At 34.3% G+C, this 13,553-nt stretch overlaps 1 protein-coding gene and 1 long non-coding RNA gene across 7 annotated transcripts in view; both read left to right on the forward strand.

Moving 5' to 3' along the window:
• The window catches only part of LOC101886227 (ovostatin), a 370,063-nt gene that overhangs the window by 823 nt on the left and 355,687 nt on the right, over nt 1-13,553 (forward strand). For 4 of the 5 annotated variants that reach the window (XR_015509357.1, XM_087284108.1, XM_087284107.1 and 1 more), the window contains exons 3-5: nt 760-916; nt 3,095-3,147; nt 3,277-3,297. Coding sequence is in view for 3 of the 5 variants with exons in the window: in XM_087284108.1 (XP_087140234.1) it covers nt 760-916; nt 3,095-3,147; nt 3,277-3,297 (231 nt within the window). In the remaining 2 variants the exon portion in view is untranslated. Of the gene's footprint in view, nt 1-759; nt 2,108-3,094; nt 3,148-3,276; nt 3,298-13,553 lie in introns of all 5 variants that reach the window. The other variant, XR_015509358.1, reaches the window with a different exon arrangement.
• On the forward strand, nt 5,571-11,690 carry LOC137487744 (uncharacterized). 2 transcript variants are annotated; one of them, XR_015509368.1, is made up of 6 exons: nt 5,571-8,548; nt 8,794-8,937; nt 9,653-9,769; nt 9,861-9,902; nt 10,223-10,353; nt 10,695-11,690. It is a non-coding gene; the product is annotated as an uncharacterized LOC137487744 (long non-coding RNA). The 2 variants fall into 2 exon arrangements; XR_015509367.1 differs by having other exon boundaries at nt 5,709-8,548; nt 10,223-10,309.

The following is a 13,553-nucleotide window of genomic DNA, read 5'->3' on the forward strand; positions in this document are numbered from 1 at the left end:
AAATACTTCTATGAAGCTATATGTGTCAGAAGTTAGAATGAGTAACATGTTATCAAGTTATTATCCTATCATAACAATGTATGTAAACACTTAGTTCCTTTGCATAAGTTGCATCTATACTTTGCTGACATAGACCTGTAACATCTCTGTTGACATGAGCTAGTGGGCTGAGAGCCAAGAATAGCAGGAACCCTTAGACTAGAAAACCTATTCAAAAATGGTCAAAAGTTAAAAAGAGACACATAGGGGTGTGTCAAAAACATAAATAAAGGAGAAGGAGCAGGAGAGACTTTGGAAGGTGTCCAGGAGAGACTTCAGAATGCTCTGGGGTCTGCTCTGCTCTTTCTCGGCTTTATTACGGAGAATAAAGTCTATTTTCTGATATTCAAAACCTCTGGTCTGATAATTCGACGTCTTATCAATTAGAAATTATCAGACCAGTTATCATATATAATCAGACCAATTATCATATATAATCAGTGCTTTACATATTCAGTTATTCTACACAATCAGTCACTCAGCCTTCTCCTAGTGTTGCTCCTGTGCAGGCATACTCATCTTACACAGACATATCACTGTATTTTTAACACAGGCTGGCATGTTTGCTGCAAACACATACATTTTGTGAAGAGAAAATTAACTGCTTTACACTTAGAAAATACTTCACACAGAGAGAATAAAATCTTCTTTAAATGCATCTATTTAACACAATCGTTATTCTTGCAGAGGTTGTAAATACAGGACTTTATTTCTCACCAGGCTCCTCTAGCAGAAGCAGAATCAGTGCAGAAAATCAAGGTTGAACTTCAAGGAGAGTCCTTCAACATGACTGAAGAGAGAAAAGTCATGTTCAAATCATACCATCCTCTGACTTTTATTCAGATGGATAAACCCTTCTATATTGCTGGACAGACTGGTAAGTTGCAAATATTATGGCATGTAAAAGATTATTGTGGAAAATTATGGAAATAACCTGCGCATGTTTATTATGTTTTAGTCCCTTGTGGCCACCTCAATATGATTTAGTTTTTGATATTATAATTTAAATGTACTTGCGTAAATTCACAATATTTCAATAAATGATTAAAAAACAAAATGCAGCCACCAAATTATTGTGGATTGATCAGCGCCACCGAAGTAGCTGATTTACTGAGATTGCACAATTTTTATTAAGAAATTCTTGTTTTTGAAATAATTAGTTGTGTTTTATCTGATTGAAAACCACAAATCCAAATCAAATAAATAAATAGATGCTTGAAATCAGCTTTTCAGAATCTGGTTTATTTAGCAACTCCATTATTTTGCTGGATGACTTAAAAGGGCCAAAAATCTTACTAATTCTGTGGGTGTATTTTGCAAAAAGGTACATCAAAAGAAGAATATGTATTAATATATTGTGGCTCAAAAAGGAGCATGGATAAATCTGTATAAGTCTGTATGGTAAGTGTGTGTGTGTGTGTGTGTGTGTGTGTGTGTGTGTGTGTGTGTGTGTGTGTGTGTGTACGTGTTTTTGTGACATACCGTGACACAAATCTGTATAATGACATGGGTATGACACAGGTATTACAAAAAGGAGGTGAAATATTTCTCACAAAGCTTATAAATCACACAGGATGAGTTTAATCAAAGAGTAAAGCTGTACACAGTCTCCTGTGATGGTTGGGTTTAGGGGTAGGGTGGGGTGAGGGCAATACAATATACAGTTTGTGCTGCATAAAACGAATGGAAACCTATGTAATGTACCCACTTTTCACAAAAACAAACATGTGTGTGTGGTAATATCTTTTGTTCAGTGTGTTCATTTGTTTCGTTTATTAATTCATGCATTAATCTCCTTAAATTTTAGACATGGCATATACTGTATGCTGTACAATAAAATAATGAGAAAAATAACTGAAAGGTGTTTTTAAGCTAAATATTGATTTTTATTTAGTTTGCACATGTACTTGCTGATTTATTTCATGGAATAAATTGCAATTTCAAGAGCAATTAATGGAATTAATTAAAACTTCATTATTTCATTCAGCAGAAACAAAAGTAAAGCATTACTCGTTATTCACAATATATACTCAATTCATTATTCTTTTGTGTGCCACCCCAAGATTTGGTGTGGCCTTACTTGGCCACCCCTAAAGAATTTTCTGGGGGCGCCACTTCTGGTTTGGCACACACATTAACATTGTTTTTAGTTAGTTTTGCTTTTAGATTAATAAGAACAGGGAGAGTTGTGTTCACAATGTTGTCTGTATGACAAGTGAAGTTTATTTATAAACTAATTTTGAGAGGATCACATGCTTATGACTGCTTGTGGCTGGACCCGCATTATCCAATTTACAATGCACCAATCAGACGGTTACTAAGCTACTATAAATACCCAAGGTTACACATCACAGCTATCTTCGTTTTGAAAAATCCCCCCTTCCACCCCTACTCCTCCTCCTTCATGGATGGGTGGCACGGTGGCCCAGTGACTAGCACTGTTGCCTCACAGCAAGAATGTCTCTGGTTCTAGTCTTTACCAAGCCAGTGGACGTTTCCATGCAGAGTTTACACGTTCTCCCCATGGTCAAGTGGGTTTCCTCTGGGTTCCCCGGTTTCCTCCCACCATCCAAAAACATGCAACTTAAGTTTATTACTAATCCAAATCAACACCATAGACATGCTCCTACCAAGTACTTATCTCTTCAAAAGAGCAATTACTATCTGCTCTTCAGACACCATGACAAGGGAGTTCTCGAGATCTACCTGAGCTCAAACTCCCCTCTTGCCTTGCAAAAGGAGGGAGCCCCGGGCTCGAGGATCATATGAGCTCAGGGCTGTCTCCTGTATGCCAAACTAGCTTTATAATCAATAATCAGCTAAGTGTGAACTCTTGAATAAATGAATATTTAAGAAACCCTGATAGACTGTAATAACAGGAGGTTAATTACATTCTCAAACTGGTGGTTTTAGAAAGCTATTACAATATCAAAGTATTGATAAAACATTTGAAAATGTTAACCCAGAGTTTTAAACTTTGGTGATATTAATATTATCACCATCCAGAAAAAAACATGTATTGTTGTTTTTATTTTACTATATATTTTTTTCACAGTAAACTTCAGGGTTGTTACGATGGATAAAAGCTTTAGACCTCTTGATCAGCAGGTGTGTTTTATCTAATATCTGTATATCTCTCTCATTTTTATTTAATTCATTTTAAATACATAAATGCATTGTTGGCTGTTAACGTTTTTAAATAATGCACTTTTTTTGTGCTAATTTTGTCTTTTACAGTATAGTGCAGTTGTACTTGAGGTAAGAACACAAAAGATAGATTTAACTCATTATATAACCCATTAACAACACACAATAACTTTACAAAATCACTAATTCTGCTTCAAAGTCATATTTAAGAATGTATCTAATCTTAAAAATCTTCCTGAAGATGAAAACTTTACACACAGCAGACTTTTTTTTTTTTTTTCATTTTTCATTTAGGGGTGAAAAGAAATTTGGGTGCCACTTTATATTGTCACATATTTGTGAACTTACACTGTAACTAGATGTGTAAGTAATATGTAACTACAGTGTATGTACACACTGGTACATAGTATTTACTTGTGTAATACTGGTGTAACTACACACATGTAACAACCCAATGAATAGTATGTGTAAGTTTAAATGTGTAACAGGACATTGGTAACAAAGCACTAAGAAGGAAAGTACACATCTGTGACAAGAATTATGTAAGTTCATTGCGTGACATGTACTTGCAGATGTTTTCCAACTTCCACACCTGTTTGCATACCATGTACTGCACTTGTGAACATTGTATAGCAAAACGAATGCTGCATTAGAAGGTTTCACCTTGTGATACCAGACATACATGGTAACTCCACATGAACTGTCGACTCAATATAAAATGTAAAATGGTCGCAAATTGCTGTGTAGCTTGTAAAAATATCTTCTATGCAACACTTTATTAACAGTGTACTTACATGATAACTCTTCAGAAACTGTTCATTCAATATAAACTATAAAATTGTCACAAATTACTGTGTGATATATAAAACATAATCCTCTGTGAAACTGGTTAACAACATTGTACTTACATGGAAACTCTTCAGGAACTATCCAACAAATGATTAAATACTGTGTGTAAATAAAGTGTAAATTTTTTTTTAATAAGTGTACTTCCAAAATGGTCGCTAACTACTGTGTAATATAAATCTTAATGCAACACATTATTAACAGAGTACTGACATGGTAACTTCTCAGGAACTGTCCGCTCATGTCCTCATATAACTGGGAAAACGCATGGTGAATCCACAGGAATAGATTATTTAATATGATGTGTATGTGTACAGTAACTGTATTGCATTGCAGTTCCAATGTTTTAGCAAAGTAACAGAATACTGTAATTTACACTGTGAAGTCAGATTGTTCAGCAGAGTGCCAGCAATCACAAAATAAAAATGAAAAATAACAATAAAGAGAACCCAGGATCTATAAAAGCAAAACTGTCACATTCATATTTGATTTTTACTCTGCAACAGTGTTTTACACAAGCACTTTGGGTAAGCTATGAATTTATTAAAACAAGTTAATTGTTTACATTATCATAAAACTTTTGAATCTGAAGAAACGTCACAATAGAAACAGCAAATAAAAGGAAAAAAATGGCATATATATTTTCAATGAATCCGGTATGCTTTTCTAATGTCATGGATCGGCTGTGGTAAGGCAGTGGTTCCCAACCTTTTTCTTTGGGGCCCCCCCATGAACATATACAAACATTGGAGCCCCCCCACCATATAAATACACACGCACGCACATACATATGTACTGTGTGTGTGTATATATATATATATATATATATATATATATATATATATATATATATATATATATATTTATATGTGTGTGTGTGTGTGTGTGTGTTTGTGTAATATTAATATATAGTAATATGTATAGAAAATATTAATTAATCAGTTTTAACTTGTCTTGGCCTTCAATAAAACCAAAATTTAGGTAGGCTTTGTCATACTGTCTAATCTTTTTCTTCACCTCTGAAGAATCACTGCATTTACGTTTGTCTGCCATTTTTGTTTTGATTTTGCCTTTACGACACGTTGACAAGCAGATTGCGCGAGTGAGCAAAATTTAAATAATTATTTAAAGTTATTTATTTTAATTATTTTAACTATTATGTTGGAATTTTAAGCATGCGTTTAGATTTTTTTTTTTTTTTTGGTACTTAAAAATACATATATAATAGTAGGGCTGCTCGATTTTGGGAAAAATCATAATCACCATTATTTTGGTCATAATTGTAATTACGATTATTCAAAACCATTGCCAGTTAAAGTCAAAATTATTAGTACTCCTGAGATTTTTTTTTTTTTTTTTTTTATAAATATTTCCCAAATTATGTTTAACAGAGCAAGGAATTTTAACAGTATTTCCTATAACATTTTTTCTTCTATTTGTTTTATTTTAGCTAGAATAAAGAAAGGTTTAAATATTTTGAAACCAATTTAAGGTCAATATTATTAGCCCCCTTAAGCAATATATATTTTTGATTGTCTGCGGAATAAACTACCGTTATAATGACTTGCCTTATTACTCTAATTAAGCCTTTGAACTGCACTTTAATCTGAATGCTTGTATTTTGAAAAATATCTAGTAAAATATTATGTGTGCTGTCATTATAGCAAAGACAAAAAGAAATCAGTAATTAGAAATGAGATATCAAAACTATTATGTTCAGAAATAAGTTAATAAAATATTCTTTCCATGAAACAGAAATTGGGCAGGAAAAGGTTTGCTAATATTCAAGAGGGCTAATAATTCTGACTTCAGTTGTATACATACAGTTATTTTCCACCCTGCAAAGGAAAGAGAAATAAATACAATAGAATAAAAATATAAAACAAACTGTGCTTTAAGCATCTTCACTGTAAGAAAAACACTTTAGCTACAGCATTCCTTCAGTCAAGAGCAGCGAGGGTTTTCTCGTTATGTTTGTTCAATAATGATAAAAACAGCCGGCAGAAGGATTATAGCGCGCTGTATCTTTAATGGTTTCTCTTTCACGTCTTTTGATCCTCAACTCGTTTGTTTATTACACAAATGAGGGTTAATATAAATAATCACTAAACACCGCGTTTTAACACCTATTTGACCATTAAAGCGCTCACGTTAAGATGACTTTAGATGTCTGCGCTCCTCTGCTCGTCTCAGTGTGTGAATGAGAGTGAATGCTGACCGGCCGCATGCTTCTGACTGCGTGATCGTGCTGCACACACACATAAGCTCTTTCGCGCTTTTAAGAGCCATTTAAGAGCGTGTACAACTGGAACGTGGCAAAATATGATGCAATAATCATTTATCTCGATTAATGCTTTTTTATAATCGTTTGAAACCGAAATCTAAATCGGATATTCAATTAATTGCAAAGCCCTTTATAATAGTGGAGCATTTTTATGCCTTTTTCTACCTCAATACTTATCCTCTCCCGCGCCCCCCCTGTGAACTCTGGCGCCCCCCTTAGGGGGGCGCGGACCCCAGGTTGGGAACCACTGTGGTAAGGCACCTTCACTATTTCGCCTTGCCAGCCAGTAGTGCCACTGAATGAATTTCTAATGTTCTCTCAATATTTTTGTAGTCTTTAATTTGTGACCATTTTACACTTTGAGTGGACAGTTTCTGAGAATTAACCCTGTAATTGCACTGGTATTACAAGGTGAAACCTTCTAATGCAGCATTTGTTCTGCTATACAATGTTCACAAGTGCAGTACATGGTATGCAAACAGGTATGGAAAAACACCAGCAAGTACATATTGTTGTCATGCAATGCACTTACATAATTCTTGTTACAGATGTGTACTTTCCTAGTGTTGTTAACAATGTCCTGTTACACATTTAAACTTACACATACTATTCATTGGGTTGTTACATGTGTGTACACCAGTATTACACAAGTAAATACTATTTAGCAGTGTTTACTGTACATACACTGACACTGTAGTTACATACTACTTACACATCTAGTTACCGTGTTAGTTCACAGGTATAAGCGACAATATAAAGTGGGACACTGCTTCTTCAACAGACATTTAACTGACTACAGAAAACTTTGCAAGAACATGTCAACTTACACTACCCCTAACCCAAACCCCAACCTAACAGTCTACTTATAATCTAATGAGAATTAGTTGGCATGTAGATGCAATGTAACTTAAATTCACAAACAGACCATCACAAACAGACAAACAGACCATCAAAATAAAGTGTGACAAATTAAACAAATTAATAAGTGACTGTAAAAAAATGATATGGTTGTTGCGCTTTTCTGTGTAATATGCTTGTGTTTATATATGCCTATTGTAGTGTGCGCAATGTTTGTATATTTATAACCACCTCCGATAAATGTGGGAGTCGCCAGTAAGTGGCATTGTTATTTTAGGGGTAGAGGGCTGAAAAATTTGGGAACTTTTATGTTAGGGACATACTGTCAGGTAGTTTAGAGACAAAAGAAGAGACATTTGTTGTAATGGTGTCAAGTATTGTACAGGTCTTCATGCCAACTTATACTATATACCTGAGAGTGTGAATTGGTCCAATATATTTTCCAGGATGGTAATTGGCATTTTCTAACCAATAAGCTTCAGAAGCTAGTATTATGAAAGTAGAAATAGGTCATTGTGTTGTTATATACACTGTTAGACCTTACCAGGCTTTTTTACAGAAGAACACTGCCAACACTGTTGCCAGCTACTCACTGTAAAAGTTTGGTTACAGTAAGTAACTGGCAACAGTGTTGCCAGTTAATTACTGAAACTGAACCATTACAGTGAGTGGCTGGCAACAGTGTTGCCAGTTGTTAACTGTAACTGAACCATTGCAGTGAGTAGCTGGCAACAGTGTTGCCAGTTAATCACTGTAATAAAGCAGTAGTGGTAACTAACTGGAAACTGTGTACAGTTAATTGCTGTACTGTAGTGTTACAACTCACAGCATTATACTGCATACACAATAGTATGTCAAGGTGTTACTAAAATTAATTAGTATTCTTACCTGTTATTAATTCTTTAAATTAATTAAGTTGTAAATTCTGACAAATTTATTTTATTGTTTTGGCAGCAAACAAATATAAAACAGAAAATGTATAACAAAATTAAGAAATCAGCAGATATAAATATCATCTTGCATATTACTGAGAGCCCCAGGTCTGCACAGCAACACTGTTAGACATTTCTGTAAATTACACAGTTATTTACTGTATTTCACCCAGTGTAATACTGCAAATTCCTTTTACGGTAAATAACTGTATTTACCGTTGCATTATGGGAATTTAGTGTGACGTCGAACAACATATACAGCGATGTACTGTATTTGTAAAAATTCGTGTATTATACTGTATTTTCCACAAATGCTTCAACGCCACCTTGCGGCGATTCGACTACTCTGCACCACATTTTGCCTGAGGACCCTGGAGCAATTCTGGAGGACAATTTATTAGTGTGCCTGAAGAACATACTGGATTTAACAAACTTTACTCTGGTAAGCTGAGGCAGTGTTTCATTTTACAGAATGTTTTGTGGACGAGAATAGAACAAAGTAAAGTATAAAGTTGGCTATTATTATTTTCTCTGGCTTGGCGTTATTTCGCCCATTTGAGAAATATATCATCTATTAAGATGTTACCTTTATTTAATTTATTACATTAACACTGCTATTACTTTAAATAAGACTGTTTATGACTATTAGCCATTGTTCTCGTCATATCTTTTTATTTATTTACATAGGAACCGGTGTTGCAGCGGGTTTTGGTTTAGGAGGGAACCAGAGGTATGCAGACAGTTTTGGAGGACACTTAAGCCGAGACAACGGTCCGGCAGAGAGTGTTTTCCCCCAGAAGAATATGAATGAAAGACCATCAAATAATCCAGGTAAAAGCGCGTCTGTCTGTGCTGACAACACTCGACATTGATTTGAGCACCTCTATTAGCATTTGTTTGCTCGGCAACATTGGCTGAAGCGATCTTAAAATGGTAATGTTAACTGTTAGCTAAACTGAGCTAAGTTTATACTGAATTGGACTCAAACTCATTTTAACGTGCAACGTTTAACTTATATTGATTTATACTATATATATTAGATGTTGTGAACTTATTTTTCTCTGGTTTAGAGTAACTTATAACGTTAGCTTGAGAAAATAACATCGCGACGTAACCTATAAGAACGTTAACGTAAATCTACAATATGCATAGAGGTAAAGTTGGTTTTATATTCGCACATTCGTTCATTTAGAAGACTCTAACGTTATACTGTTTACCATGTTACTTTGAATATTCGATCAGAATTAGCATGCCAGTATGACTTGAAATCAACATTAACACTGTTTATTTGACCGTGAGCATGTTGTACTTTGATAGTCATTAGCTGCTAAAATGATTTCGCTATTTAGAGTTTGCAAATAATACTTTTATGAAATTAAATTATTTAGGGGGAAGTCTGAATCTGCTAATATAAAACCAATTTTACCTCTATGCATTATGCTAATAACCACCTTTTTGCTATTTATTGTTTGCTAATTATTTTTTTATCACAACTCTTGACATTTGGTTTAACATAATTGTTACCATTATATTTTTTTCTGTTTAGATATGGCACTGGCACAGCAGCAGGTTTTGTCTGAAGAAACAAACAGCATTTCGGAGGAACATCTTGATCAGCACAGCCTTATGCTTAAAAAATAAGCAAGACCAGTAAGCAACCAAGGTAAACAAATAAAAAAAAGTTGTGTGGAGGTTGTGGATTGTAGCATGGTATTCTTATCTGTATTTTTGGCTTTTTTATGGTCTCAATATAGAATACTGGGAGCCTGCCTGTGCAAACTGGACCTCATACAACAGTAAGTACTGTACATCTATTTGTTTCTCAATACATTAACGTTACTTTTAATACAAAATGTGTCACATGTTTAGTTGCTAGCTAAATAAAAAAATCGTTTTCCTTTTTTATTAAACCATTTAGTAGGTTTTTTTTTCATCTTTGTTTATAATATTTTTGAGCAGATTGAGGTCTGTCATGGGTCAGACATTTCAAAATACAATAATTAGTATTGGGATACATGCATTTGTCTATGTATTAAATGTCTTTTTCCCCATTTCATGTTGCCTAAATATTTTGTAATAAATAAAATAATACAATTTTTTGTATAAATAATTCCAGAGGATGAAACAAAATGCACCGCAACAACCAGAGTGAGCCAGAAGATAGCAGGAGAAGTAGTGAAGAGAATGACAACCATGAACAACAGTGAGTTATCCTTCTTTCACCAGCTAACTGAAAACTTGGATTAGGTGAGACACTCTCAATAGTTTTATCAGTATTCAGTCTGTTTTAGTTTATTAGGAATACATAAAACAAATAGTCTAATCTGTCCTGCAGTGAATCAACCCATCACAAATGCTACAATGTTTTTGTAAAACCTTGTTAGGGAAAAAAATAAACAGGACATTCTGGTTAGTTATCTTTTAAACATGGTAGTGAGCAGGTTATGAGCAGGAGCCAGTTGCTCAGTACCAGCTGAAAACTAGCCCAACCTAGCTGCCATGCTTCAAAATAATTAACCAGTATATGATTTATTTTTTTTTAAACAAGCTTCTTCTATGCTTATGTTAGTCTGTTTGTCCTTATCCAGAGTTCTTCATAATCCTGGACTGGGCCAAATCCTGACTAGATGCTGTGGTGGTCATGGAGGAGTGAATCTTAAAGACACACGTGATCAATGAGTTTCCGCATTGATCCAATGGGCCAGCCTGACCACCCGCTGGTGAACTTTCAAGCCTCTGGTGCCTAGACTGCGGCCTTGCACAAGTTTGGCTAGAGGAGAACTGGTCGTGCCCAACTGAGCCTGGTATCTCTCAAGGGATTTTATTCTACACTTTCGTCAGTTGGTGAAGTTTGTTCCATGCCACTGTCGCCACTGGATCACTTGGCTACGATTGGTGGATCGGTGGATTTGCTCTTCAGTGTTTGGACTTTCAGCAGTGACATTTACTGCTTCAATTCTGAAAACTGGACTGAAGCAGCTTCAATTTATAAGAACTTCTATGTTAAGCTGCTTTGACATCATTGATCTACATTGTAAAAGTGCAATAGAAGTAAAGATGAATTGCATTTGAACATGTGAATTCAGACCTTGTTGAGCATTTGACACCAGAATTAGTAATATTTTAAAGTTGGGTTGTTTCTGAGTCGGCTAATAGTTACAAATATTTATTTTTCCAACAATATGCAATTCAGAAGTTTAAATTTTTATTGTACATGTATGTTCTAGTGCTTTGTGTGATTTATTTATTTTTAATGTGTTGATTTTATTGCTTAATGTAATTTTCACACATTTTCCTTAAATGCTTTAAGCATTATTAATGTTTTAAAGAATGGAATATTTTGTAATTGTGTCTGGTTTAATGTCAGTAGTACTTAGTACAATTGTTTTTTTTTTTCTCAACAATATGCAGGTCAGACACTTAAATTAGTTTTGTACATGTATGTTAATGTGCTTTGTCATTTTCAATGTTTTTTTTTCTTAAAATAAAATATTTTGAATGATTGAAATGTAATGTTTTTACACATTTTTAAGCTTGTTTTAAGCATCTCCAATGTTTTAAATAAAGAGTGTTTATTTTGTTAATATTTTGTAATTGTGTCTTTTTTAGGTCTATAGTATTAAAATAATATTAATAAAATTATATTATAAAATATTTAGGACAAAATTAAAAGATTTACAGTAGCTAACTGTTAACTTAGGTTTTTACAGTAGTTAACCATTTTCAGACACTACGGTAACATGCTGTAAACGGATTTACAGTTGTATACTGTAAATCTAAAATACAGTAACTTACTGGCAACAGTGTTGCCAGTAAGTTACTGTAAAAACCCTTTGAAATGTCTAACAGTGAAGGCTGCAGTCAAACTATCGTTTAAGCATGCAAAATTCTGTCATATGGCACTGCAAAAAGGAGTGGGATTAAACAAAATATTTAGAGATCGAAAAACAAGCAACTGGTCCATAATTTTTGTTCAGAGAGGTCATGGTTTAATCTTTGATTAGTCTCAAGCAATCACATGATGTGATTTCGCAGTTCAGAGTTCTCCAAGCTTGAACTTTCCAATGCTGCAAACTGTAAAATTTGTCGCATGAGCTAGCATTCCAGGTCTGCAGCATTCACATGCGTATGAATGGAAGTCTAAAGGGAGAAAAATGCAGTGTGACTGGGACTTTAAGCTGTAACTCTAATTAAACACACCTGATAAAACTAATTAAGGCTCGTTAGAAATCTACAGGTAATGTTGAAGAAGGGTGGGAACTAAACTCTGCTGCCCTGCAGTTCTCCAGTAACTTGGAGTTTGACCCCCATGGTATATAGCAGGGGTGCTTAATCCTGTTCCTGGAGATCTACGTTCCTGCAGATTTCAGTTGCTACCCATAACAAACACACCTGCCTGTAATTATCACGTGGTGTTCAAGTCCTAATTAATTGGTTTAGGTGTGTTTGATATGGATAGCAACTGAAATCTGCAGGAACGTAGATCTCCAGGAACAGGATTAAGCACCCCTGGTATATAGCATACTTTTAAAGCAACTGCTAACATTTATCACAATCACATATCCAATAAACACACAAACACACACACAAAGTGCTGCAGTGAAATTTGTTACTCTCTCCTCAATGCTGACTATGCAAAAAAAAAAAAAAAATTGAACAGCAAAAAAGAAAATAATTATTTTAAATTTTAAAGTTTTAAATAATTAAAAGCTGTGTCAAATCTCAAAAAGTTTAAAATAATTATAGAAAACAAAAATAAAGTTGGCAACACCGAAAAACCAAAGGATCCAATCTTTTATTGTTATAATTATCTCATGACAACAAACTTTTTTATTGTTTCAAATATAAATTCATAGGTGGAAACACAGCTCTGAAAAATACTTAGCAACAAACTCACAACCTGGGACCGGACAGGGGAGCTTTTGTGTGTGGATGGCTATGTGTATCATGTTTTTGTGATTCCCTGTGATGATGTGCACATGTTACCTTACTGAGATGATGGAATTTAATTTTGGCTTAGTTGCCAGAAAGATACATACAACTTTTAGCATCTGTATATCGTGGCAGTATGCAATATCCAATAAATACATATACTTAAACAAAAGTAATGTAAAAAGTTATATGAGGAGAGGCTAACTAGCTAACAATGTAGCTTTCAAGTACACAGCCTTGTTTTATAAACCCTCAAAAACATTTGAACACATTTTACTTACTCATTTAAGATTCTTATTTAAAGCCTAAAACATATCAGACTCAACATCTGAATTGATGGACAGAGAATAGAGCACACTCAGCAGTAAACAAATCAAACACCTGGCTCTCTTAAAGGGCCAGCATTTTCTGAAAACTCTTTCTAACACCTTTGTGTTTAGAATAAGACGGACAGCCTGTGGGAGTGTGTGGTGATGCCTAAATCATTGTTTTTTACAGTTATTTACTGCACAATC

The sequence above is a fragment of the Danio rerio genome, chromosome 15 (assembly GCF_052040795.2).
Source record: "Danio rerio strain M-AB ecotype USA chromosome 15, GRCz13ab, whole genome shotgun sequence".
In the NCBI taxonomy this organism is placed as follows: domain Eukaryota; kingdom Metazoa; phylum Chordata; class Actinopteri; order Cypriniformes; family Danionidae; genus Danio; species Danio rerio.